Source organism: Cervus elaphus, chromosome 27 (assembly GCF_910594005.1).
Source record: "Cervus elaphus chromosome 27, mCerEla1.1, whole genome shotgun sequence".
NCBI classification, from domain to species: domain Eukaryota; kingdom Metazoa; phylum Chordata; class Mammalia; order Artiodactyla; family Cervidae; genus Cervus; species Cervus elaphus.
Window position 1 is genome coordinate 59,361,253 of NC_057841.1, and position 25,577 is coordinate 59,386,829.

Consider the following 25,577-nt stretch of genomic DNA (forward strand, 5'->3'; position numbering starts at 1 on the left):
GGCGTTCCTATACATCTGATGGATTAAATGAACTGCTTGCTGGAGAAACAGTAGCCGGGACGTGGGAAGAACCCTACCGTGGCTAATACGACGTCTTAATAGCTTGCCTCTGCAGAGGACAACCTTAAACTTGAGTCTGCGATTTCACGTTGCGGATCACAAAAGAGTGGCCTTTGGCTCAAAGAGCCACGCTGTCGGTTTTCGAGGGGGTGGGCGTGTACTCAGAGCGGGCGCCGGGTCGGTTTTGTTCCCGGCAAGATTGACGCAGGCAGTGGCGGCTCGCGGCCACGCTGGGGCAGCCTCTCCCCGGCCGCGCGGCCCGGCTCCGGGGCGCCCACAAAGCCTCCAAGTTGGGCTTGCCGGGGTTTGCCAAGAATTTAAAGGTGTCCAGAAACATCCATCTTCCCCCGCCTCCCCCTTTAACAACCACGGCGAGCCCAGGGTTCTTCGTAGAAAGACCTCGGGGAAGAGAAATGGGACTTTCTTGTAGAAAATGTTTCCAGCGCCCCCAAATGCCCAGCTCGCCCGCTCCCCCAAAGCGGAGAGGAGGGTGGGTCAGCTCCCAGGACCGAGCGCCCGCACTCCTCCGAGACCCGCCAGGCGGCCGGGGGCGCCAGTGGGGAGCCGGGGTGGGCGCGGGGGGGCCGAACCCCGCCAGCCCCGCGGCCCGCCCGCCAGCCCGGCCTGTGATTGGCTTGGGGGGCGCTTGTGCCCGCCCCGGGGAGGCGGGGAGGGTCCCCTCCGGGCGCCGGGGCGGGAGGGGGCGGAGGAGGGGGCGGGGAGAGCGGGGGCCGGGAGGGAGCGGGCCTGGGGGCGGGCGCGCCGGCTACCAGAGCCCGGAGAGCGGGCTGGGCGAGGGGCGGAGAACGGCTGGCGCGCGGGAGGAGGGAAGCCCGGGGGCGCCGCGCCGCCGCCGCCGCCCGCTGCACGGCGCGCTCTCGGGAGCTCACGGCCCGCAGCCTTCCGGGAGGAAGCGGCGCAGGCAGCGGCCGGGGCGCGAGCGCTCGGGCCCCCTCACCTGCGGCGCCCGTCCGTCCGTCCCCGGAGGCGGCGGCGGAGGAGGGGAGACCCGGCCGCCCAGACGCGCCGCAGCCCAGCCGCCCGGGAGCGCCTCCGATCCCGCGCGGGGCGCCGGCTCCATGGCGACCGGGCTCGGGGAGCCGGTCTACGGACTTTCGGAAGAAGAGGTGAGCGGCGCTCCCTTCCCCGCGGGACTCCCCGGGGAGTTCCCACCCGGCAGCGGCCGGCGGTGGGCACTAGGACGACCCCCTTGGACTCTCGTTTCCTCCCCCCGCCCCGCGCCTGCAGGGGCACCCCAAAGGCGGGCGCGTCCGGGGGCAGGGGTCCCGGCAGGGTGCTCACAATCTTCCGCCCGGCGTCCCCTCCCCCCGGCACAGCGCTCTGTTGGTAAATAAAGCGGCGCGAGCTGGGGTTCTCTCGGCGCTCCCCGCCTTTGGGTGCGAGGGGGGCGCGTGCGGCTCTGCTCCCGCGGGTCCCTTTTCTCCGCGCCGCGTCTCCCGGGGCCGTGGGGCAACTTTCCGCCTCTCGCCCCTGCAGCCCTGGAGTCCATGATGGGTGTCGCGTTTGGAGAGACCCGCGCCTCTCGGGGGAGCCCCGGGCCGCGGCGGAAACCTGGATTGTCTCCCCGCCTGGAACTTTCTCGTGATGGTGTCAGCAAGTGCTCTGCTGCGTGTGTGTGCTTGTTACGGTGGGAGCGGGTGAAACCTTGTGAGCCGTGCGTGTCCGACCCTCCGTCTTGCAGAATCTGAAGCCGAGAGTGTGCATTTCGGGGTCTTTGGAGTGGGACGGGGAGATCCCGCATGGTGGCAGGTGCTGCTGGAAACTTGGAGGACGCTTGCAGCCCTGCCATCTTTTTCCCCCCTCCTTAGGATCCAGCACCTCTGGGGCGGGTGGAAGGAGGAAGCTCCATTGATCTTTTTTATTGATGAAGCCAATTAAGGAAGCCACGCCCCCGAGGCTTTCGGCTTGCCTGGAAAGGGCTTTGTTTTTTACCCTCACTCTCTCCTCGCGGGTTCCCACTCCCCGCTTTTGAGGCGATCCTGCTAACTCACTGCTCAGCCCTCTCGCGACCAGCCAGGCTCGGCCCTTATTGGTGTGTTGCGCTGCCAAAAAGAGGGGTGGGAGGCTGTCGCCGGCGCGGCGTGACGGGCAGGCTGGATGGAGCAGGTAGGAGGGGTTGGCCATCTGGCCGGGTGCGCGCTCAGGTCTGGCTCCCCTTTCGAGAGGTGAATTTACAACCCATGAGGCATTACTCAGCGGGGAGGTATTTCCTATCCTGGTTGTGCATTTCATGAAAAGTTAATGCCTGGAAATTCAGGGATTTCTGGGTTTCTCTTTTTTTCCTCTCCTTTCTTTTCTGAGATCCCCTCTTTCTCTGGTGATAGGGGTGGGGTTAATAGAGAGGCTCTTATCTGAGACTCGACAGTGTTATGGCTTCTCTCCCTATCCTGGTTGTGTGTGTGTGTGTACGTGTGCGCGCGCGCGCGTTTCGTGTGTAATGGAATAGGTGTGTTAGGGTGGGGAAAGTGTCGGGGGTACGTTTCAACCCCTCCCTCCTTTAACGGTGCTTGGTAAAGCTTGCTGTGGTATTGATTTTATCAAAGAGGGATCGCAAAGCAAGGAATGTGATTGGCGTTTCCGATCGTTTTGCCATGCTGGACTTTTGTAAAATACCCCCATTTCCGTGCCGTTGACCGAGGGGATGGATGAAAAGTAGCTTTGTTTCATTTACCCAGGGGGATCTCCTCTCCTGGTTTTCTCTTTGAGGCGCTTTCTCTTTCATTCTCTGCTTCCCCATTTAATTAGTAGCAATAGAGGGCTGGCGGTGAGCTTTGAGAAAGGTGGTGAGAAGCGCATCCCCGAACAAAGGGGCAGGAAGTGTTGTGGGGGACGAAGACGGTGCCTCTCATCTTAGGGCTTTTTCTTTTTTCTTTTTAATTACATGATTACTCTTAAAATCCTGGGGGGGAAAAATGTTTTCTAAATGAGCATTTTGGGAAATGCAACTGGGTAAATGAATCACATGCATGCCAGTGTAGTTTATGCTTTGTCTGCATTTACAGCTAGTGTCAGAATCAACCCAGAGCACATCTTACCACTTTTGTCTAGGTGAGTTAATTCTGGTGATCTTAACTGGTGTCTAGGGTGAAAGTGAAGGATGGAATGTAAACAGAATTGGGGTGTGTGTGTGTGTGTGTGTGTGTGTGTGTGTGTATGAATGTGTATAGTATGACTGAATTCACTCCTTCATGTTGCTGGAGGGGGATTTGGGGCTGTATGGGGAATAGCAGGAGGTGATGAAGACATTACATTGACTGATTGAGCCATGGCCAAGTTGCTGGTACTGATTTGTTCTACACACACTGTATTCCAAAAGACAGGTCACATCCATCTCCGTTTCTCCTACTAGGGGTGGGGAAGAAACGCAAGGTGGTTCTGATGACTTCACATGTGTATGGTATTTGCTTTTTATGGGTGATTTCATGCTGTCACGTTGCCCTTCGGAAGATCAGGGATTGCCTTCGTAGAATATTAACAAGAAATGGTTGAATTTGCACAGCTTGCTTTGTCTTCCTGAATTAGCCTGTGTTAGAAAACAAGGGGAAGATTTGAGCATCTAAGAGCATCTGAGAGCCCAGTGGAACAAACAGTCTTCCCAAGGCGTGCATTTCCACTCATACGGTTGGTGTGCAGTGGGTCATCATCACCCAGGAAGATATTTTGATTGCCAGGTGGAAGAGTCACCTGATAAACCTCTTAGCAAAATAGGCATTCGTCCCTAGCAGATTTCATAGACGTATGTTTGTGTGTTCATTGGAGGTTGATGAAAAGCATTATTGTGTCTTTGGTGGGCACTGAGTTGTCCTCTGTCACGGAGAGGCTTTAGCTCTAGGTACCGCTGGTGATGAAGCACTGCATTAACCCAGAAAACCACGGGATGCCAAGACAGAGGGCATTGTTCCTAGGTCTGTCCAGCTTGTCGAATGAAAGGGATTAAATGCGGGCTTTGCTTGTGTGAGCACACATGCTGTTTATTTTTTGTTGTGCCTTCCTGGCCAGGGTTCCTCTGGTGAATTATGGTTCATATTCACCAGATCCAAATTAGGCCCATTTAGGTAATCACATTTGAAATTGTTATCAGATGAAGGACTTTGGTGTTGGAGGGGTTAGCAAATTCACCAAATTTCTGACTCAGGGCCCAGCATCAGATTTGGTTTGGAGTCAGAACAGTTTGGACTAGTTTCTGCATTTGGCTTAGTTCCTTGGTGGTTTTTTGTTTTTGCTTTTTTGTTTTTGTTTATTTTTTGGCAAGATGCAGCACAGTTTGGCAAAGTCTGCTTGTGAATATTGCTGTTAACCTTCTGGAATATTTTATTACAACATAAAAATGTATCCTTTATTTATGGAATTTTCTGCTGAGTGAAAGTTTGATAGCTTTTTCCTTAGGTATGGCATTTAAATTTTTTTTTGGTGGTTAGAATGAGGCAGACGGCATAGAGATGAAGGCCAGCCTGACACGGGATGGTACGTTGCTTTCCCTCTTAATTTTATACAAACAAGGATATTCTCTGTGGCACTGTGTTAAGCCTTTATATGCTTACTGTCTCATTTAGTCCTCATAAAAACCCAGTGAGGTATGCTGTGATTTACAGATGAGGAGTGAAGGCTCAGAGACGTGAAGTGACCTGCGTAAGGACTCACAGTGACTAAGTTGTAGAGCCAGGATTTGAACCTAGTTTGAGTCTACGACCCTCGTTTTTAACATGCTCCCTCTCTTCCAAGTATCTTGAAAAGTCTTTGGAGCTGAATTATTCAGGATAAAGTAAGACGGACATACATGTCAGGGGTTGTAAACTGATGGCCTCCAGGTCAGAATTGCCCAGGGACCCTGCTTAGTGCTGTCTGTCGTGTTTTAAAGCCCGGGAGTTTTCGTGGAAAATGGTAGAACTCTGACTTCACGGGAGCCGCATTCTCGCCAGGCCGCAGTTAGCGGATCTGAGTTGTGGCTCTTGAGATCATGGCGGCTGTGATGTCGTTGCCACGGTCTCCTCTGGTCCCTGTTGGCTTAGTCGTCTTGCTCATTGGTATATAGTTCCCACTTCACAACGTATGAGCTTGACCTTTGACATGGGTGTTGTGTTTTCTTTACTCCAAGGTGCTATCAGGTTTAAGATGCACCGCTGTTTCATGCACCACTACAAAAAGAAAATTGCTTTCAAGCTGTGATATACGGTTGGTTTCATGAAGCATCATTATTTTAGAGGTGTAAAATATGAAAACAAGGGTGTTTTAGAGTTCCTGAATTACTCTAGTTGGAAGCCTGGGATAACCCTGGATCATCAATTTCAACATTCACTGTCCCTCCCCTCCCCCCACCCCCCCAATCTGTGAACAATTTTAAGTCAACTGCTAGTTAAATTTTTGCTCTTCTTTGAGAAAAGCGCTCAGAGGAAGGCTCATTGGACTCAGAGGAAGGCTCTTAAATGGGCATTAGCGGAGGAGAAACGGGAAGCCTGGGCCACCTGACTTAGCCAAGTGTGAGTAATTAAGAAGAACTGTTAATCGATAGAAGGTGGTCCGTGTGTTTTCAAGCGATGGCTAAGAGACGGTGCAGGCCATCCTTGCAGCTGCGCAAAATCGGGCACAGGATTGCTCTCGGAAATCAGGGTGGGCTCTGTCTGGATCTGAAGGAGGGGGTGAGAGGCTGCGTCCCCGCAGTGGAAGCCTTGTCCCTTCATCCCAGCTCCAAGTGCCCGAGTCAGGCCTAGCCCTGCTGGTCCACGAGCGCTCTGCCCAGGACGTGGGCTACCCCATGTACACCTGTGTCCTTACCTCTAGCATTTGAGAAACCTTAAAAAAAGAATGGGTTTTGTGGTGACATTTAAAAGCAATTTGAAAAATACGTATATTATTAAATATATTATTAAATATAATGTTAAATATATATCTTAATATATAGTAAACAATATTAACGTATATTATTTAAATATATTGTTTAACATAATATTAAATAAATACTATATATTTTTTCATTCAATATAACGCGTTGTTTTAAATTCTCTCTGTAGGTTTTTCTTTGCTTCCAGGAGTCTGTAGAATTTGCAAGCAGTTGATATTTCAATGTATATTCTGTTTTAGTTTTATTAAATGTTTATTATGTCATCACTGAAAAGTAGTGTCATTAAGGAATAAAATTTTTTTTGTCAAAGGCATAAAGAGAGTGGCAAATGAGAATCCTCAGATGACTGCAATTTCTTTTCCATGCAGAATGCAAATTTAATTTTATTTTAAAATTTTATTATGTATTTTCCACATGCCTTGCTACATGGCCTGTGGGATTTTAGTTCCCTAACTGTGGGTCAGACCTTTGTCCCCTGCATTGGAAGCTTGGAATCCTAACTACTGGACCACCAGGAAATTCCCAGAATGCAACTTAAAGGAAGTGGTTGAATGGTGCCCGGCATCTTTGTTTTCAATGCAGTGAGTGCCCACATCCCCAGGAAACTTCCTTGGAAAGCTGTTTGGGGATTCTGGGAGCATCAATATGTTTGATACACCTCAAGAAAAACATGAAATATCTCTAGGAAGAAATCCTTGATGTTAAGAATGGTTTTAGAACTATATCACAGCAGTACTTTTGAGTTCCTGCTGAACTGCTTCTGCATGCCCCCTAAGGGAAGAACCTTTCTGTTCACTGCTAATTAATAACTTTTGTGTGTTATGCAGTTGTTTATATCACGGTAAAAACACGACCCTGTGTGACTTGTGGAAGAAACAGATTAATTCCTCTGTGATAGATTGAGAGCATATTAAATTTTCTAATTTTGAGTTAAGACATCTAAGCCAGCTTTACTGCTGCTCTTAAATTTTGGGTCCTAGACAAGTAGCAGCAATCAAGAGAGACCCTAACTTGAGTTTTTAAGCTTTTTGTTGCAGTTGGTCTTTGAATAAGTGATTCTGTCTTACTGATATATTTGTGAATTGGTAACAAAGCAGACTACACAGTCTTTTGACCATCCATGTGAAAGAGGATTGAAATAATGAATCAGTCATATGATAATGATAAGTATTAGTGTTGTAGAATTAGTGAAGGGCATGAGGAGTGTGACAGCGTTACGTTCTGTTTTTATATTGTTTCTCTTCCAGGTCACAGTATAAGCAAATATATTTTGTTTTTCCAACTATAGGTGGCAATATTTGTTCTGTTTCTGTTTAATGATATTACTGTTGGCTTGGGAGTTGTTTGTTGGTGGAATATAGAAATGGGAGGATAATTTAGAGATGAGGATAAAGAAACTAGATTTAGAAAACAATATTTTCCCCAAAAGATCAGTTCTTTATTAGAAACAAAGTGATATTTCTCATTGTGGGCCGTATCAGGAATCATCTGTTTTCTAGGTTTCTCAAGGTTCTTCTTACCCAGAACATAGTAAAATTTGAGGGAAGCACAGGCATTTGGATTTGGGGGAGAAGCCCCCACAGCATGTGAATGCACAGGAAAGGTCTTTTGAGGGCCAGTGTCACTTCTTTCCTCTTGGGTGCGTAAGGACTTCTGAATAATTCCATTTGGGTTGCCGTTGACTCTGAGAAGGAACTGATAATCGTCACGACTCCCAAGTATTGAATTGCTGGAGATGTTCTTGGTTCCCGAGGCAAGAAGGAGGCTCAGGTTCTAGCAGAGAGAGAAGCAGCGAGTCAGGATCTGGGACACTTATTTCATGAAAATGTAAGTATCGTTGTAATCATAAAACTTTGTTCCAAACCCATGTGGCCTGAATGCTGACTTTATTGTAATAGTTTTAGGTGAGAAAAGCCATATTACATAAGCACGTCTGGGGTAACAGCCTTAAATTTGACACTTTAGTCGACTTTCTGTCCCTAATTTCAGAATCCCATATTGATTCAGAACTGGCCGAGTTTAAGGACGAGGGTATCAGATTCTCTTGCTGTCATCAGACTCACTGCTTGGTGACTTCTTGGCAGGCAGGCAAGCATCCACTGAGAGGTTTTGTGTTCTTTTTATGCCTCCTGTTCACTAGGAAGAAAGGGCCGTTCAAAAGTGACTTTTCTTTTAGTGTAAAATGCTGCGTGCGATGTGAGATCTATCCTGTGTAGAAGGGCCTTGGCCAGGTTTGTAGGGTGGGTGGCCCCAGGAGGGGAAGGAACTTGCCCGGGGAACAGTCCCATCGCTGGTTAGGGCCATGGCCCTTCTCCTGGGGCTCCTCAGGGCTTCCTGGGTACACTGTTCTTGCTTTGGAAAAGACTCTGATGCTGGGAAAGATTGAAGGCTAAAGGAGAAGGGGCCGCAGAGGATGAGATGGTTGGATGCTATCACTGACTCAGCAAACTCCAGGAGATGGTGAAGGACAGTGGAGCCTGGCGTGCTGCAGTCCATGGGGTCGCACAGAGTTGGAGTTAAGCGATTAAACAACAATCACCAGAGAAACCCTGAAGGGAAATTTTAATGGACCCTTGAGTTGCTCAGGTCACCTCTGTGGCCACTCCTGTCTTCCAGGTGGAAAGGATGCATCCCATCTTCTGTGTGACTTGGTCCCTGCAGACTGAGGGCGCAGACTCAGGAGGGGACCCTACGGAACAGCCGCAAGGGCCTGAGCTGTGCGTCTTGTGAATCTTTTTTTTGGTGTGTGCGCGCCTCTGATTCTTGGTCTTGCCTTTGTTCATCCGGCTTCCATAGTTTAATTTTACTCCCTTTTCAGCCTCATTCTCGGCGCGGCTCTTCCTGGCCTGCTCCGGTGCCATTCTGGGTCTTGCCTTGTGTCTTTTAAAGCATCTTGTGAGGCCGGACGTGCCCTTGTGGGTTGACATAGCAGTGAAAAGATGGACCGTGCGCTCCCGCCTGGCCAGAGGTCACTCGGAGTGGCCCCGGTTGAACGTCTGTTTTAACGTTTTAAACTTCAGAGTTAAACCGTTTTCCTGTGACCTGTGTGTTCAGTGGTTTTGGTCACTGCATTAGATGTCTCTGGGGCAGACAGGCTTGGGTCCCAGGTAACCTGTGAGTGAGCGAAAGTTGCTCAGTTGTATCCGACCCTTTGCGACCCCATGGACTGTAGAGTTCATGGAATTCTCCAGGCCAGAATACTGGAGTGGGTAGCCTTTCCCTTCTCCAGGGGATCTTCCCAACCCAGGCATGGAACCCAGGTCTCCCGCATTGTGGGCAGATTCTTTACCAGCTGAGCCATAAGGGAAGCCCCCAGGTAACATAGCAGAAGACAAAGAAACTCTCTACTAACTTCTCTTGTCGTTTAGCTGGAGCTGTTTGCATCGAAAGTGTTTTATTTACATGTATTAAGTTTTGTTTTTTTTAGTGCTGGAAGACACTTTGGTTTTCCCAGATAAATGAAAGCAAGCCTACACTACTTAGAGACTTCTCATGCTTGTAAGCACTCAGTATTAACAATTCATGAGAAAAAGGGGGTGTATGTGTATCCCGCTAAATTCAAAGCTCTGCGTACTTATGAATCTCCCAGCTACCTTCAGCTCCTGAAGAATGGGAATCTGTTAAGAATCCTGTGCTTTTTCTAAGCCTCCAATTTTTCCTGTCTCAGTTCATCAGTGATTTTATCTTTGGTTGTCATCAGAGCGCCAGCTTCAACTCAGGCAGTTTGGTTTGGAAAGGGGAAGGAGTGTGGGTTTCTTTTTTTTTTTTAAAGCAAAACTGAGAATCAGTTTGCTTCCTTTTATAGTTTCTTTCAATTCTTTTTGTGCTTTGTATGCTGAGTGCGATCATTGGAGGCAGCTGTGATTACAGTCGGTCAGTTGGTTTTTAAACTTTGAACTGGCTGTGTCTCCCCCTCGCCTGTTAACTCCCGAGGATGAACGAATGTGGTTCTTGGATGGAACTGTACCCAGAGGGAGCTGAAGTCTGTGTTTTCTAGAGTGTGTTTATGCTGATAATTAAGAAGTTGGTATGGGCTGTGCTGCCTGCCTTTGAAATAGGGGTCTTAATTGTCTGTGTGTTATTAGCAAAAGAGAACATTTAAGCTGGAGCTAAAAGCTTTTCCTTCTCTGCTGGGAGAAGTGAGATGGAGAATGTTATTTATTGTGCAGCCACGAGGGTGGCCGAGGGGTAGGGAGAGGCTGAAGAGTGTTTAATAACATGGAGATGTCAGTAATATAATAAGTGGGAAAAGTAGGTTACAAAACAGTGGGTGTGCTGTTTCTTCAAAACAGTAGAATCCCATTGTGGTTTAAAGTGTTTATGCCGAGGAAAAATGACCAGGAATGTAACCAACCCATGATAGGGATGGCAGTTATCTTTGAGCAAAGGGATTGCAGTTACTTTTGGTTTTATTTCTTTGCTTGCTTAATGTTTTCTGTATTTCTACAACGAACTCCTCCACCGCCCCCGCCCCCGCCCCCAACACACACACCTTTAACGTAAGAGTGAGTCTGAAAATGAGGTAGAAAGAAACCTCCCAAATGTAGATACTTCAAGCTTTGGGTAAAAATGGGAGTGTTTGTTCAGCCCACAGATGGACAGTGTTTGTTGGGCTGAGCATGTTTTATCAGCAGCCCGCTTTGTGCTTTGGATCCGAGGACATTGAGGTCATTGCACTGTCCTGGTGCCTTCTAGGAGCCTCCCAAGGTGGGAAGTGGAGGGGAGAGGTAGAAGGTTGGTTATTTTTTCAGGAAAAGTGGGTGTTACATCAGATTCTTTTTTTCACCCAGCAATTTGCAAGCCAGGCGTTTCAGTTTCTTTACTATGGACACGCACGGCTTGTATGATCATCCTTCAGGGTATTGTGGTTGCACAGAAGTCATCTGCGTCTTTAGCAGTGTTCTGACTTTCTCCTGTGTGCACTGTGAAAATTGTGGCCTGTGATCAAATTCAAACTTGTTTCTCTCTTTTTTGTTTTCTTGGGCTTTGAGTGAGAGGTCTTGTCATTATGTAATTGCAGCATTGAGGTGTTATCTAGATTGAGCGTTTAGATATCGAAGTGATAACTATGCATAGCTATGGTCTTAGGTAAAAATTACAGAGTGGCCAGAAGCTCCTCCTTGTTTTGCCTTCAAGCTGAGGAACGTCCCTCAAATCTCAGTGCTTCCCAGGGTATGTTTCACGGTGGTTCCTTCCTGAACGGAAGGACAGGGTTGGCCGATGCCACGTAACAGCTAACCTGGGTCGTGTCTTTATCCCCCCTCCCCATGCGGCTTATAGTGTTTCTGAAATAAAGATGCATCTTCCAGTTGATAAGTGTGTTTTGTGTGGTGGTAGGTCCCTCCCTCGCTTATCTCCCCCGCATCCCTCATCCTCCCCAAAGTTGAACTTGGCCAATCTCGACCTTGTGTGTTAGGGTAGATTCTTGGTGGTTGTCACGGCAACTGCGGCCTTACTCTCTCTAGTTCAGTTCTGATTATAAGGCGCTCCCACCTGGACCCTAGGGCACATGCCGGCTCAGTGACGTCATCAGGGAATCAGGTCTGTGTTTCACTACCCTGCTGTCTGTAGCCCGGCCTGGTCCGGAGCCTTTGTTGGTCTGAGGTTGCCTGCCAGTGGCAGTTAGAGCCTTGTTCTCCTTTTCTACTTGCAGAGGGAAGATAATCACTTCCTGTGGCTTTCTGCTTAAGATTAAGAAAATCTCGTTCCCATAATCACCCGGGAAATCTCCTGTTGTGTCTCCCTGGCCCACAGAAGCTGAGATCTGCGCATCCCTTAGCCAGCCAGTGGGAAGGAGGGGGTGGGATTACCTTTATTGCCTTACTGGTCCCGCCCTTGAGCTGGGGTGAACCCCGTGATGACCCCACAGTGCACCTGTTGGATAATTCATCCACCTTCAGAAATGCCCATGACCTCATGGAGTGGCATGCTCCCTTTCCCCAGAGAGGCAGCCCAAGTATTCATTTAAGTATTGCAGAGATCTCCGGGTGAAACACTGCCACTTCTCTTCCACCTGAAAGAAGTTTTTTCTTTTTTTTTTTATGTCTGGTGACTCTGACGTAGTTGATCACTAGATCCATCCAGCCTCTGGCAGCGAAGAAGGAACAAGATATTACAATAAACCTCCCGTTTGGAGAAGGAGCAAATAAGGGATCTCAGGGTATGGTTGCTGGTGGAACAGGAGGAGCAAGGAGCTCTTGCATTGCTCGGCCAGTCCAGCCGCTTCCGGCTCTGCTGTCTTCTGTCCGCTGGGAGGGTCTTCCTTGGTCCCTGTCTCAGGCAGCCGCACCTGGGCGGATGGAAACCGGCAGAGCCCCTTCTCTGGGGTCCTGCTTGGGTGTGAGCTTCGGACTTTAGGCTGATATGTCTGGGGTTTCAACAGCCGAAGGCTAGTATCAGTTGAGTGGAATACTTGGCAGTATTGCTCCCATGAAAACTTAGATTCCAGTTGTTTTTTTTTTCCTTCCAGTCAATTCCATGGGCTGGTAAATGACAGCCAGTGATCTAGTGACAGGTCTGTATGCCCTGCTCATCCCATCGCTTCTGCCTCGAGGTGATTTGAAAAATAGCCTCGAATGAAGAGACACCAAATTTGAGTAACAGAGAGCAGGGCACTTACACTCACTCTGCTCAGAAGAACCTTCTCTGGACTGGAATCGTGGGGCTCACAGGACCCTCTGCCTGCCCCGGCCCTCTTTGGACATTCCAATTTTATTTATAGTGCAGTTTGTATCACAGAATCTCTGATAGTTGGGGGCTCTTGATTACAAGCAACAGCAACCCTTTCTGATGAATTTGAGCAGAACGGGGTTTCCTGAAGGCATTTTGCAAAGCCCAGAAGTACCTCTCAAGCTGGAGCGTCAGGCCTGGGCAGCGGTCAGGGACGAAGGGAAGCTGGACACTCAGACTCGCAGCCAGAGAGCCCGCAGGGAGCATCCGACAGGGCCCCAGGGGTCCTGGGCACTGCACGCCGCCTCCCACACTGCCCCCACCCACCTTGGATGCTGCGTGGCGGGGCGCCTTTTGCTGTAACTGCCTCAGCCCCCCTGTTTCCTGCTTGTGGTGGGCGTCCTCCCAGCCACTCTCAGGCTCAGTGATTCCTTAGAAAGAGTCCCAAGACCCAGAAACGGGTCCACTCACAGTGAGCGTTGGTTACAGCAAAAGGATAGCAAAGTGAAATCAGTAAAGGAATAAAGGTGTTGAGTGATGTCGGAGCAGATTTAGGGGAGCTTCCGGGAGGCCGCCTCCAGGGGCGTCAGGCAGGCCATGCTCCATTCCTCCGGCCACTGCTGGGACCACGTGGAGGAGATGCTGTCTCCCTGGGCTTTTGTTAGAGACCCAGGGCCAAAGTTTTTTGTTGGGAATGGGCTGTGTAAGAGCCCCCTGCCTACCACGTACTAAAATTCTAGCTCCCAGGAGGAGGGCAGGTGTTGGCACAGACGTCTGGGTGCACCCTTCGCTATTGGGGGCACGTTTATGTTAGAGGACGGAGCTGTGTGCGTTCAAGTTCCTAGAAGCCAGCCCAGAGCCAGTCTTGCAGGCGGACTTGCAGACAGCGGCCTCAGGCCCGCTCCACTGCGTATTTTCTGCCTACTCTCCCTTGTGTCTCTGGTGGAAAACTCCAGCCGGAACCTCTGACTGGGCTCACTGCCTCGCTGCTGGGGGGGTCTGTTTCCCCTCCCTCTTAGACTTTTGGTTTCTGTCGTGGGGGATGGCCCCAGCCTGCCCCGGAACTCGCGCCGTGGGAATCCCCAAACACAGGAAGTGGTTTCTGATGCTGGGAAGTGCAGCGTTCCTCCTCCCAGAGTCAGAGCCTCGGTGGGCTGAGTGCCGTGAGCTTCTGCCATGTGGCCATGAGGGAGAAGCTCTGATGCGTTTTTGCAGATTTCACGTCCTTGAGGGGGGCAGAGTGCCCCCCTGTGCCATGGAGGGGTCCATGCTCTCCAAGAACCCCCAGTACGACAGAGGTTCAGCAGAGACCTGAGTGAGGGGTTGATGGCTACTCGAGGTTTGGGGACAGAATATTCCAGACTGGGAGGATGGGGTGGGTGAATAGCAGACACAGAGGCTTGAGGAGCAGAGAGCAAAGCAGGGTGCCTGGGGCGTGTGGGCAGGGGTGTGGACAGAGGCCACAGGGGCCAATTCGGAGGGCTGGGTTTTCTCAGCAGAATTGGGGAGCTGTTGGAGGGTTTTAAGCAGAGGAGTAGCAGGATCTAATTTGTGAAGCGCCTCTAGGGAGAAAGGATTGTGGGGGGAAGGACATGAAAGAAAGCAGGGAGACCAGTTGGTTGGTCGGGAGATGATGGTTGGCCGGGGTGTGAGGGCATGGTGCCATGTGGTGAGGTGCATGGGTTTGGTGTGTATTTTGGAGGAAGTGCCTGGGTCTTGATAGATGTATATGGAGTTACCACCCAGGGTTTTGGGGTGAGCAGTTAGGTGGTCAATTACCTAATAATAAGGAGAGAAGGGGAGATCCAAAGTTGTGTTTTGGTTAGGTTAAGAGTAATATACCTACTTGGGCTTCCCTGGTGATTCAGTGGCAAAGAATCTGCCTGTCAGTGTAGGAGAAGAAGAGGCAAGGGTCGATCACTGGGTCAGGAAGATCCCCTGGAGAAAGAAATGGCAACCTATTCCAGTATTCTTGCTTGGGAAACTCCAAGGGCAGAAGAACCTGGTGTGCTGCAGTCCATGGGGTCGCAGAGAGGCAGACACGACTGAACACGCACGCACTCCAAGGGGATAAGACCAGAATGGACTCAGTACACTGCAGTATCCTCCTGCCCAGAGAAGGCCAGAGCATTGTGTGCCTGCTGGTGTGAACTGAAGTTTCTGTCTGCAGTGGAAAAGGTGTTGGAGACGTGAATTGAGACATCAAACATGACATCGCAGAGCTGCGTGGAACTCCAAGGAACCAGCTTGGTGGCAAGGAGCGTCATTGGATGTAGACCTAGTTTTACACTTGTATAAATGAAATATGAACCGAAGAATTTCAGTCAGCACAGAAAGAGGCTTTGAGAATATTTTACCTTTCGAACTGAATGTCAAGTGTGAGAAGTACTGTTCTGATGAGTGGTTAAGAATCACTTTTTGGGATTCTCAGACCTTATTTCTCCATTCGAAGCCCTTGCATAGTCTTAGATTTTGTATATTGTTCTTTCATAACAAGCACTTGTCTTGTTAGAGTGAGACTGGTCTTAGGACACAAAAAGATTAATAATTGCAGGAAGGGGCAGGAGTGACCGGTAATGGACGATTTGATGAATGGGATGAGGTGGGTTGGTAAGTCCCAAAGTTGGTAATATCCTGTTGCTCCGGGGAGGAGGGACTTCCCAGGTTCCGAATCTTTTTTTGTTTGTTTTAATAATTAAAAAAAATTGAAGTGTAGGAAGTGCCCTGGCGGTCCAGTGGTCAGGATTCTGAATGGCTGTGTTCAGTCCCTGGGTGGGGACCTAAGATCGCGTATACAAGTCGTGTGGTGCAGCACCCCCCCAAAAAAAAAATGGAAGTATAGTTAATTTACAATATTGTTAGTTTCAAGTGTACATCAAAAGTGATTTAGTTGTACACACATATATATGTGTGTATGTATATATACTCTGATATTTTTTTCAATTATAGTTTATTACAGGCTATTGAGTATAGTTCCTTATGCTATACAGTAGGTCCTTGTTTACCTATTTTATATCTAATAATGTGTGTATGTTAATCCCAAACTCCTACTTTATCTCAGTTTCCCAGACTTGTGGCAATTTTAATACCTGGGCAACAAGGACATTGCTCTTCTTTGCCAGGCGACCTTCATTCTGCAAAATGACGATTTCAAGCAGATATTCTGGTCTGGGCAATGGCAGTTCCAAGGATTTCTTTGCCCCTTAAGAAATCTGTGGAAAATAAAAACCAGTGTAAAATGATCCAAGGTGCCCTTCTTCTTTGGAATGTATTTGCACTCTGGGGGGGCTTGGAGAAGCAGGAGGTCTTTTCACTTGGAATTTTAGGGAAGGAGGATAGTTAAGAAAATCTGAATTAAGGGTATAGACTAGGAAAAGGAGGGGAGGTCTGCATGGCGTGAACAAATAAGGGCTTTGTGTTCTGGACTGGCTGATCCGATGAGATTGTCCAGTCTGAGATCCTGGCTTGCATGGAGTGGACACGCACGAGACCTGATGTTATGCTGGGGACTGGGATGGTCAGTGACACACAGCCCTCGCTCTGAGGAAGGGTCTGATCTACTTGAGACAGGCACGTAAGCAGCAGCCACTGTGGTCAGTGCGGTAGCAGCGATAATTGTGTAGGAGGGCGGTTGAGTCTGGGATGTGAAGCTGGGTGGAAAAACTGGTGTCTGGCTTCGAACAGTGACATCTAAGTCGAGTCTTAGATTAAAATAAGCCAATAGTTAAAATTTGGGAACTTTTCCTGTGCTGGGTGCTGAAGTGTGTATCTGACAAAAACTAACTTGCCAAACCTTCACAACAGCTCTTGAAGGTGGGTATTCTGTAAATTAAAACATTTAAAAAATATCTGCTTATTTATTTGGCCGTGCGGGGTCTCAGCTGTGGCATGTGGGATCTAGTTCCCTAACCAGGGTTTGAACCTGGGCCCCCTGCATCGAGAGTGCAGAATCCTAGCCACTGGACAACCAGGGAAGTCCTGGAGGTGCGTCCTTTATCTCCATCTCACGGATGGGCAAACTGAGGCACCAGGAAGTTAGCTAACTTGCTCGAGGGTCACAGAGCCAGGAAGTGGCAGGGCCAGGTCTTGAACCGAGGCGGTCGGGCTCCAGAGCCTGTGGGGGGAACCACCCCCCGGCGGGGTCTCAGGGCAGGTCTCCAGGGGGTGGCGAGCAGCCACCCCCGGGGCCCGAGTGGCCGAAGTCACAGGAGGAGGCGGTTGTCTGTGAGCAGCCTTGGAACCGCGACTGTGTCCTCCGAGGCGCCGTGAGAGCGCGTGTAGAGCTCTGCTTTGCTCACGCTCAGCCCACAGCCAGCAGAGAACGGACGGGGAGGTGGACCACGGCGGGCGGTCCCGTAGCTGGCTGGGCGGAGCTGGTGGCCGTGGCCATGGGACTGACCATGCGCGGGTGCGGGAGGCAGAGAGTGATGCCAGGGGCACGTGGAAGGCAGAAGGCCTTGGCTGTGGCTACTGACCAATTAGATTAGAAAAAGGGAAGATGCTAGAATAACCATCACCTCCCCTCCCCCGCCCCGCCAGGTTTGTTTCAGATGACTACTGGATGGGAGGGGGAAACCCTTTTTTAAATTATTTACTAAATACCAGGTACAGTGGTTTTAAACTGGGTGGTAAGCCCCCCGACCCCCCCAGAACCTTTGGCAATACCTGGAGAGGCTTTTTTGGTGGTTAGAACTTGGGAGATGCTCCTGGCATCCATGGGTAAGGCCGGGAATGATGCTAAACATCCTACAGAGCACAGGAAGGCTCCCAGGATAAAAACTTACTGGGGCCCAAACACCAGTAGTGCCAGGATGCAGAAGCCTGGCTCTAGTGTGTACCAGTTTTACACGATCATCTCATTTAATCCATCAACCAAACACGTGGGGTTCTTCAATACTCTTTTTCACGTTTTTCAGATGAGAAAAGCAAAGCTTAGCTTTGGTCACGGGTGGCTTGACCAAAGCCTCAGAGCCTGGTGAGGGCCAGAGTCGGAATTTGAGCCCGGGTCTTCGGCGTCCCAGCGGAGATGTGCCCCTTTCAGTTCTGCGGTTTTGTTTCTCACAAGGCTGTAGAGGAAGAGGCTTGTTGAATTGTGGAGCTCTTTTTTTCTGTCCTGCTGGCTCCAGACTGGAGCAGGCAGGAAGGAAGGTGGTTATTTATACTCGGCTCTGCATAGGGTCGAATTTTCTAGTCCTGAAGGTCTTACAGTGGGGAGTTCACAGAAGTTATTGTCTAGGTGTTGGCTTTCTCCTGCAAATATGCACATGCACCATCTTTTCCTTTTAAAAAATACTGCTGTTAAATTCAGGTAAAATGGGAAAATTATAATTTTCCATTTAATTATAAATTCCTGTTTCTTCCCTGTGCATATTAACTATTGCAGCTTCCCAGTGATTTAATTATGGAGTATCCCTTAGAGGAGGGATTGGGAGGGTCATCCGTGACCACTCTGGGTTTAGAGGTAGCAGAACTATTAAAAAATACCTTGACTAGCTAGAGGTAAGGAGGCCTTCTGAGAATCAGTTGGTTTTAGTATGGTCTGAATTGACTAGAGGGCTTTCCGTAGTTCAAGAGAGTGTGGCGTTGCGGTATCTGTCCACTGCTGTCTGCGTTTTAATGCTGGCTCCCTGGTTTCCCTGCAGCCTTCCTTGGTGGCCCGGGATGGTAGAGCCTCAGGGACAGAGTTTCCGCAGTAAGACTGTCTAACGCCAGGTCACTGGGCTTTTCAGGGTTGTGCATTTTAAGGTCTTTGGGTGGTGAGCTGAATGAGGCTGCCCTGCTGAGCCCGAGATAGGCATGTGTGGGCCTGATTCCTCTGTGTGGACCCCAATCCTGTTAATATTTGTGTCCGGCCTCATAGAGTGCTGGTGCCTGAGCTGCCGGGCCCATCCGGTGAGCGTGGAGTTTCTGTCCTGTATCCCTCGGATCTGTTGTCCTGAAAGATGCTGGGGCGCCCGCATCCAGGCAGTGCTTCTCTGGGCAATACCTGTTTGCCGCACCTTCCACTCTGATGCCGGTGCTGTTGGAAAGGGACCGCTTAGGAGTTTGGTGAGCCAACAGCAGGATCTTTAGCTTTCTGTTGGGAGAGTTCATGTATACAAAGAAAATCCGAAAGAAAAAAAAAGTGGAGAAAAGGAGGACTTCAAACTTGACAGTGTGCCGGTTGCTGGCCTGGATTGTACTGCATACAACACTGAACTTGAGTGTGGTATTTCCTTTTCAGATTCCTTGTGCAGATTCATTCCTATAACACAGAAGTAGCCATAGGACGTTTTGACAGAGAAATGGCAGGGGTAATCAATAAAAAGAGCACTTCTAAATTGAGCCCTGTATTGAAGAATAATCACAAAAGTATCATGATATATTCACTAATTCAGTGCAGTCGCTCAGTCGTGTCTGATTCTCTGCGACCCCGTGGACTGCAGAGTGCCAGGTTTGCCTGTCCATCACCAACTCCCAGAGTTTACTCAAACTCATGTCCATCGAGTTGGTGATGCCATCCAACCATCTCCTCCTCTGTCGTCCCCTTCTCCTCCTGCCCTCAATCTTTCCCAGCATCAAGGTCTTTTCCAAGGAGTCAGTTCTTCGCATCAGGTGGCCAAAGTATTGGAATTTTAGCTTTAGTATCAGCCTTTCCAATGAATATTCAGGACTGATTTCCTTCAGGATGGACTGGTTGGATCTCCTTGCAGTCCAAGGGACTCTCAAGAGTCTTCTCCAACACCACAGTTCAAAAGCATCAGTTCTTCAGCACTCAGCTTTCTGTGAGAGTCCAACTGTCACATCCATACATGACCACTGGAAAAACCGTCCATAGCTTTGACTAGACAGACCTTTGTTGGTAAAGTAATGTCTCTGCTTTTTATGTGCTGTCCAGGTTGCTCATAGCTTTTCTTCCAAGGAGCAAGTGTCTTTTAATTTCATGGCTGCAGGCACCATCTGCAGTGAGTTTGGAGCCCCCCCAAAAATAAAAGTCTCTCACTGTTTCCATTGTTTCCCCATCTATTTGCCATGAAGTGATGGGACTGGATGCCATGATCTTAGTTTTTTGAGTGTTGAGTTTTAAGCCAGCTTTTTCACTTTCCTCTTTCACTTTAATTTCACTATATTAATGTTACCATTACTCATTGCTTACCTGATTTGGCTTAGGTGTTTTTTTTTCCTGTTTCAAAATTTCCTGATGAGGAATACCTTATTCTAATATTGCTTGCCTTAGGCAGGACAGTTAATCATGGGTTTCCTTTTCTGCAATGGGAAGACAGCAGGCAAAAATTATATAGTGTTTTTTTAAGGCCTGAATAAAGTACACCCTCCTGAGAGAGAGAACATCAGTGAGGATTTCATGGGTTGACTTAAACTATTTTTATTATAATGTTTCTTAAAATATACCCAAACATTAAAGGAGGAATGAGTGTGTTTATAGTGCATAAATCACTGTAACTCTCACTGTAACCAACACACATTTTCATTACAGATCCGATTCCTGACCTAATTCAATTGAGACTTTTGTTCAGTCACTAAGTCATGTCTGACTCTTTGCAACCCCATGGACTGCAGCATGCCAGGCTCCCCTGTCCTTCATATCTCCTGGGGGTTGCTCAAATTCATGTCCATTGAGTTGGAGATGCTGTCTAACCATCGCATCCTCTGCCACCCGCTTCTCCTTTTGCCTTCAGTCTTTTTCCCAACATCAGGGTCTTTTCCAATGAATTGGCTCTTTGCATCAGGTGGCCAAAGTTGGAGCTTCAGCATCCATCCTTCCGATGAGTATTCAGGGTTGATTTCCTTTAGGATGGACTGGTTTGATCTCCTTGCAGTCCAGGGGACTCTCAAGAGTCTTCAAGTTAGCTTCCTGATTTAAATTTTTTTTTTTTTTGTATGTTTTGGTTGCACCATGTGGCATGTGGGATCTTTAGGTCCCCGACCAGGGATGGAACCCATGCCTCCTTGGGTGGACGTGCAGAGGGTTAACCACTGGGCCGCCAGGGATGTCCCGACTGTGTGATTTTTAAGGTGGCAGGAGATGCTGACTTATGAAAGCCACAGCTGTGGCCTGTGGAGGTACTGGCTGCTGGGACAGATTGCGTCTCCTGACCTACCATCTGCCAGGTGATGGTTACCGCTCTGTTTTCCCTTATTCCCATTATTCAGCCTGTTCTTGTACCATGTGCTGTTAGAGTGCAGAGATACCAGTGACCTGAAGTCTTGTTAGCTGGAGACATAGAGGCATTACTGATGCCCTCTTGATTGGGAAGACAAGACCGGTTTTAGCCCCAGAAGTCATGGTGAGCCCTCCATTACTTAAGGTGGCCATGTCGATGGTCTCGAATGTATTTGTATTTGTACATTAAGATCGCCATGGCCTGAGGCTTCCTGGACCAGAAGTGGTCCTCACTCTTCACCCAGCAGGGATGGTTACTGTGGTGGTGGTGGAGCCTCTGTGGGCAGCCAGTGTATTTTGTCCATCAGCTCTGCCGTCAGACAACTGTGATTCATCAGAATACAGATGGTTCACACCCGGCCTAGTAACCATCTACACTGAGAACGTCGACTGTCCAACACTTCTAGTGCCACGGTTGCTATATGGTCTTGCACCCATCTCGTCTTTAGCTTCATACTGAACATTTTCCTGCTTAAAGAACACAAGTCAGTCAGGCTCTAATCTTTCTATTCCTTAGAAGCCCTCTTTCTGTTGCCACCATCAGATGATCTTGCTGATTTTCCAAGTAATAAATACTTTTGTGTCTTGTTTGCAGGGCGAACAAAACTTTATTTATTTGGCTTTCGAGGCCCCGACAAGGCACCACTCAGGGTGCTCTGCTCATTGTCGAGTGGGTGCTCAGCGAAACACTTGTAGTGGTACTCCTCTAAAGTTGTACAAATACCTTAGGGTTCTTGCCTTTAAAAAAATGCCTTTCTCCCTTTGGTTATCTTAGCCAGGGATGACAATAAAACAAGGAGCAACTTATTTGAACAGCGTTGGACATTGGCTGTCCAAATGAGCATTGCATTTTGAGGTGGTTTCTTGAGAGGCCTTGCCTCTACTCTTCATGAGGTAACCACGGGTCAGTGAAATCCTTGGTAATCCTTTGTTGTTGTTCAGTCGCTCAGTCGTGTCCGACTCTTTGTGACCCCATGGACTGCAGCACACCAGGCTTCCCTGTCCTTCATCATCTCCCAGAGTTTGTTCAAACTCACGTCCATTGAGTCGGTGATGCCACCCAACCATCTTCTCCTCTGTCATCCCCTTCTCCTCCTGCCTTCAATCTTTCCCAGCATCAGGGTCTTTTCTAATGAGTCGGCTCTTTGCATCAGGTGGCCAAAGTACTGGAGCTTCAGCATCAGTCCTTCCAGTGAATATTCAGGACTGATCTCCGTGCAGTCCAAGGGACTCTCAAGGGTCTCCTCCAACACCACAGTTCGAAAGCATCAGTTCTTCGGCATTCAGCCTTCTTTATGGTCTGACTCTCGCATCCATACATGACCACTGGAAAAACCATAGCTTTGACTATATGGACCTTTGTCAGCAAAGTAATGTCTCTGCTTTTTAATACGCTGTCTAGGTTTGTCACAATCTTTCTCTGTCAAAACTGCCTTCTCAGCCAGGTTACTAGCCATCTCAGCCTCCTTACCTTATAACAACACCTCATTAAAATGGTCTTAACTGGGTTGAAGGTTCATCTTAGTCAGGATGGGTGACTCTCAAGCTGTTTCCAGAAGTTAAGTTTATCCCCTGGGAAGACACAAGTGTGGGTGTTGGATGTAATGGACGTGTGGGCTTCAGTGGCAGCCCCTCCTGGAGAGAGTGCGGAATTCCAGGTGTGGAATGATGACTTACTATGGAAATAGTGCTGAGGGCCCCACGATGACTGTGCCAGCGTGCCACACTTCTTAGTGTTACAGCCAAAGACCTGGCCACGTTCTTTTTCCCTGGTGGCTCAGTCAGTAACGAGTCTGTCCTCAGTGCGGGAGACCTGGGTTCAATCCCTGGGATATGGCAACCACTCCAGTATCCATGCCTGGAAAATCCCATGGATGGAGGAGCCTAGCAGGCTACAGTCCACGGGGTTGCAAAGAGTCAGACCCGGCTGAGCGACTTCACTTTCATTTATTGCTTATACCTTGTAGAATAAGAATCAGGAGAGGAACTTGGTAAATCTTACTTTCTGTTAAGAAAAGTGAAAGAGCAGAAATTACTGGTGGGTTTTTATGCAGTAGAAATATATACACATTTTCTTAATTTTTTTCCCCTCATAATCACTTCGGTCATTTGTCCCTTTCCTGTTACATCTGACATTTCTTGAAGCCTTTTGGGAATCCTTTTTTGGAGCCTCCATTTTCATAGAAGTTAGGAGGTTCTGGGTTTTACTTCTGACATTGATTGCTAGGTACTAGGAAGTCAGTGGCTGAGCGTTTTCTCCCCAAACGCTGCAGGTTGTTTGGGGGTTGTGTTTATTTTGGGGGCAGGTTTGTGAGCTTAGATCCCCTTTTACACACCCACAAGTGAGCATAAAAGTACAGGGTATAAGTCAGAGCCTGTCTTTGTTAAATGCTTTTCTAATATGCTTATCAATTTAAGCGCTTAAGGCCCATGCTCTGAAAGTGAATGTTCAAGTCTTAAGTGCATTTTGGTTTCTGCCAAGAATGAACAAGTGTAGATCCAGTGAGAAGTTGGCAGAACACAGCATCGCTCCACGGAAGCAGATTGATAGTGGGGGATGGTGGTGCTGGATTATGGTTCCGATCAAGCAGTGTGGAGTCCTCGTTTAAAACAAGTCTGGGAAAAAGCCCACATTTACATATCATACTTGTGAGTGTTTGGACCAACTTTGGGGAGGTATATATGTATGAAATACCGTCTGATCTCAGGCTTTGAAGAGTGACAGTAAAAGGAAATGATAACGTATATATGTGTGTATATATGTATGTATAAACATAATTGCTCCCAAAGAAGGGTTTTATTTTTGTTGTTGGCCATGTTTTGTATGGGATCTTAGTTCCCCAACCAGGGATCAAAGTGCACCCTGCCGTGGAAGCCTGGAATCTTAACCTCTGGACCTCCGCGGAAGTCCCCAGTCTTAATACCACGGCTTAGCCCTGCGATCCCCTTGTGCTGTTTTCATTTGAGGAGTTATCACAGAGTGGTTTGACATGTTCTGGTTAAAGCAGTGACTTGGGATGGGGTGGGGTGAACCACTGTGGGGGTACACCTGATTACCTGGAACACCTACCACACCTGACCAGGGGGCCCCTGAAGACGTACCTGGATCACTTGTCACACCTGTGGTTCTCCTGCAAGAGGGTCTTTTAGCTAAAAATCCAGCTCTCGGCGAGGAAGTGAGATGAGTAGCTCTGTGGGAACTGAGCAAGGCTTCCAGGGCCTCCGTGACCGCCCGCACGCGTTGTCCTTTCTCATGTATAATTAGTGTCCCAGCAGAGCTATTTGAGTAGCGGAAGCTGGAGAAGGAGATGTCCTACGGCGTTGGGCAGATGGAAAGTGAGGTGAGGCGAGGCGACTTGGGAAGCTGGCACTTCTCAGCCTGCCTGGAATGCGAGCATCCCAGATGGCAGCTGGTGGAGGCAGCGGGGGATGCAGGTGGACTGTGTGAGGGGCAGGAGCTGAGCCCAGGGGTGGGATTTCCTGGAGGCAGAACGGGGCTACACCATTTGGCAACAGGGCTGCAGAATTTTTAAACACAAAGGACAGAAACGTCTCACTGTTCTCAATCCCAATTTCTTTCTTGTCTCAGCGGAGAGGAAAATGTCCTAAGTCACTCAGTCGTGTCTGACTCTTTGCAACCCTATGGACTGTAACCCGCCAGGCTCCTCTGTCAAATGGGATTCTCCAGGCAAGAATGCTGGAGTGGGTTGCCATTTCCTCCTCCAGGGGATCTTCCTCACCCAGGGATCGAACCTACAGGTCTCTTACATCTCCTGCAGTGGCTGGTGGGGTCTTTACCGCTGGTGCCATCTGGTAAGAGGGGAAAATGGTTACTTGCAAAGTGAGGGAGCTCAGTGAGGCAAGAGTGAATGTGATCCTGGGCCACTCAGAGCCACGTGAGCAAATTCTTGAAATGGTCTTCGGTTAGGTGTTATCTCTTGCCTCAGACTTGCTCTGCAGAAGGTTGACAGACCTACCAGGGGAAAATGTCAGCATTCTCCACTTACGGTTTCTCTTCTCTTTTCCCGTTACTCATGCAAGAAAGGGAGAAGCTTGAGGGACGTCCCTGAGGTGCATGGCTGTGGCCCAGGCTTGGTGCTCAAGTGATGCGGATACACGCTGATCTTGGGGACAGAACGGGGCCTCGGAAGCCCTGGCTCCTTTAGTTCTTCTTTCGAAAAGGATGCATTCCCCCTGGCTTCTTGTTTCACTCTTTTCTCTAGCATGGTTTCTTAGAAAAGACAACTGTCTCTTTATGCCCTTCCTCAGCAAGTATTGACAGTGGAGTAAGCACTCTTGTGAAAGCCTTTATTTCCACTGCTTTTCAAGTAGCTGAGTACCAGTGATGTTAAAGTTGGAAATGAGGCCATCTCACCGGGAACCAACTTTCAGATGTTGAAGTCAATATAGATGTTTAATAACTTGGGAGACTTATTACTAAAAGTACTCTGTATTTGAATCATTCTTCTCTCTTGTTAGCTCAGTTTTAGGAAGCAGTCCTAGGGATTCCTGAGGAAGAACATTTGGCTGGATCTGAGGGCAGTGATTGTGAATTTTCTGAATCTTTCTTGGGCATGCTGTTAGAGGAACATCAGCCTCTCAGAATACGAAGTGTTAACTTTGTATGCTGACTGACACAGGGATCCTGAGTTTAAACTGGTGGGTACCACCTCACTAAAATTACACAAGAACCAGTTAAGTGAAAAAGTGAAAGTGTTAGTCGCTTAGTCGTGTCTGACTCTTCTGTTACCCCATGAACTGTAGCCCGCCAGGCTCCTCAGTCCATGGAACTCTCCAAGCAAGAATACTGGCGTGGGTTACCACTCC

General features: G+C 48.7%; 1 protein-coding gene and 1 non-coding gene across 5 annotated transcripts in view; one reads left to right on the forward strand and one right to left on the reverse strand.

Moving 5' to 3' along the window:
- The first annotated feature begins 533 nt into the window (after nucleotides 1-533).
- NEDD4L (NEDD4 like E3 ubiquitin protein ligase) overlaps nucleotides 534-25,577 on the forward strand; it is a 365,506-nt gene continuing 340,462 nt past the window's right edge. For 2 of the 4 annotated variants that reach the window (XM_043889411.1, XM_043889412.1), the window contains exon 1: nucleotides 534-550. Coding sequence is in view for 2 of the 4 variants with exons in the window: in XM_043889410.1 (XP_043745345.1) it covers nucleotides 1,140-1,187 (48 nt within the window). In the remaining 2 variants the exon portion in view is untranslated. Of the gene's footprint in view, nucleotides 551-821; nucleotides 1,188-25,577 lie in introns of those variants that run through there. The other 2 variants (XM_043889410.1, XM_043889413.1) reach the window with 2 other exon arrangements.
- On the reverse strand, nucleotides 16,491-16,563 carry TRNAE-CUC. Its single transcript has one exon. It is a non-coding gene; the product is annotated as a tRNA-Glu (tRNA).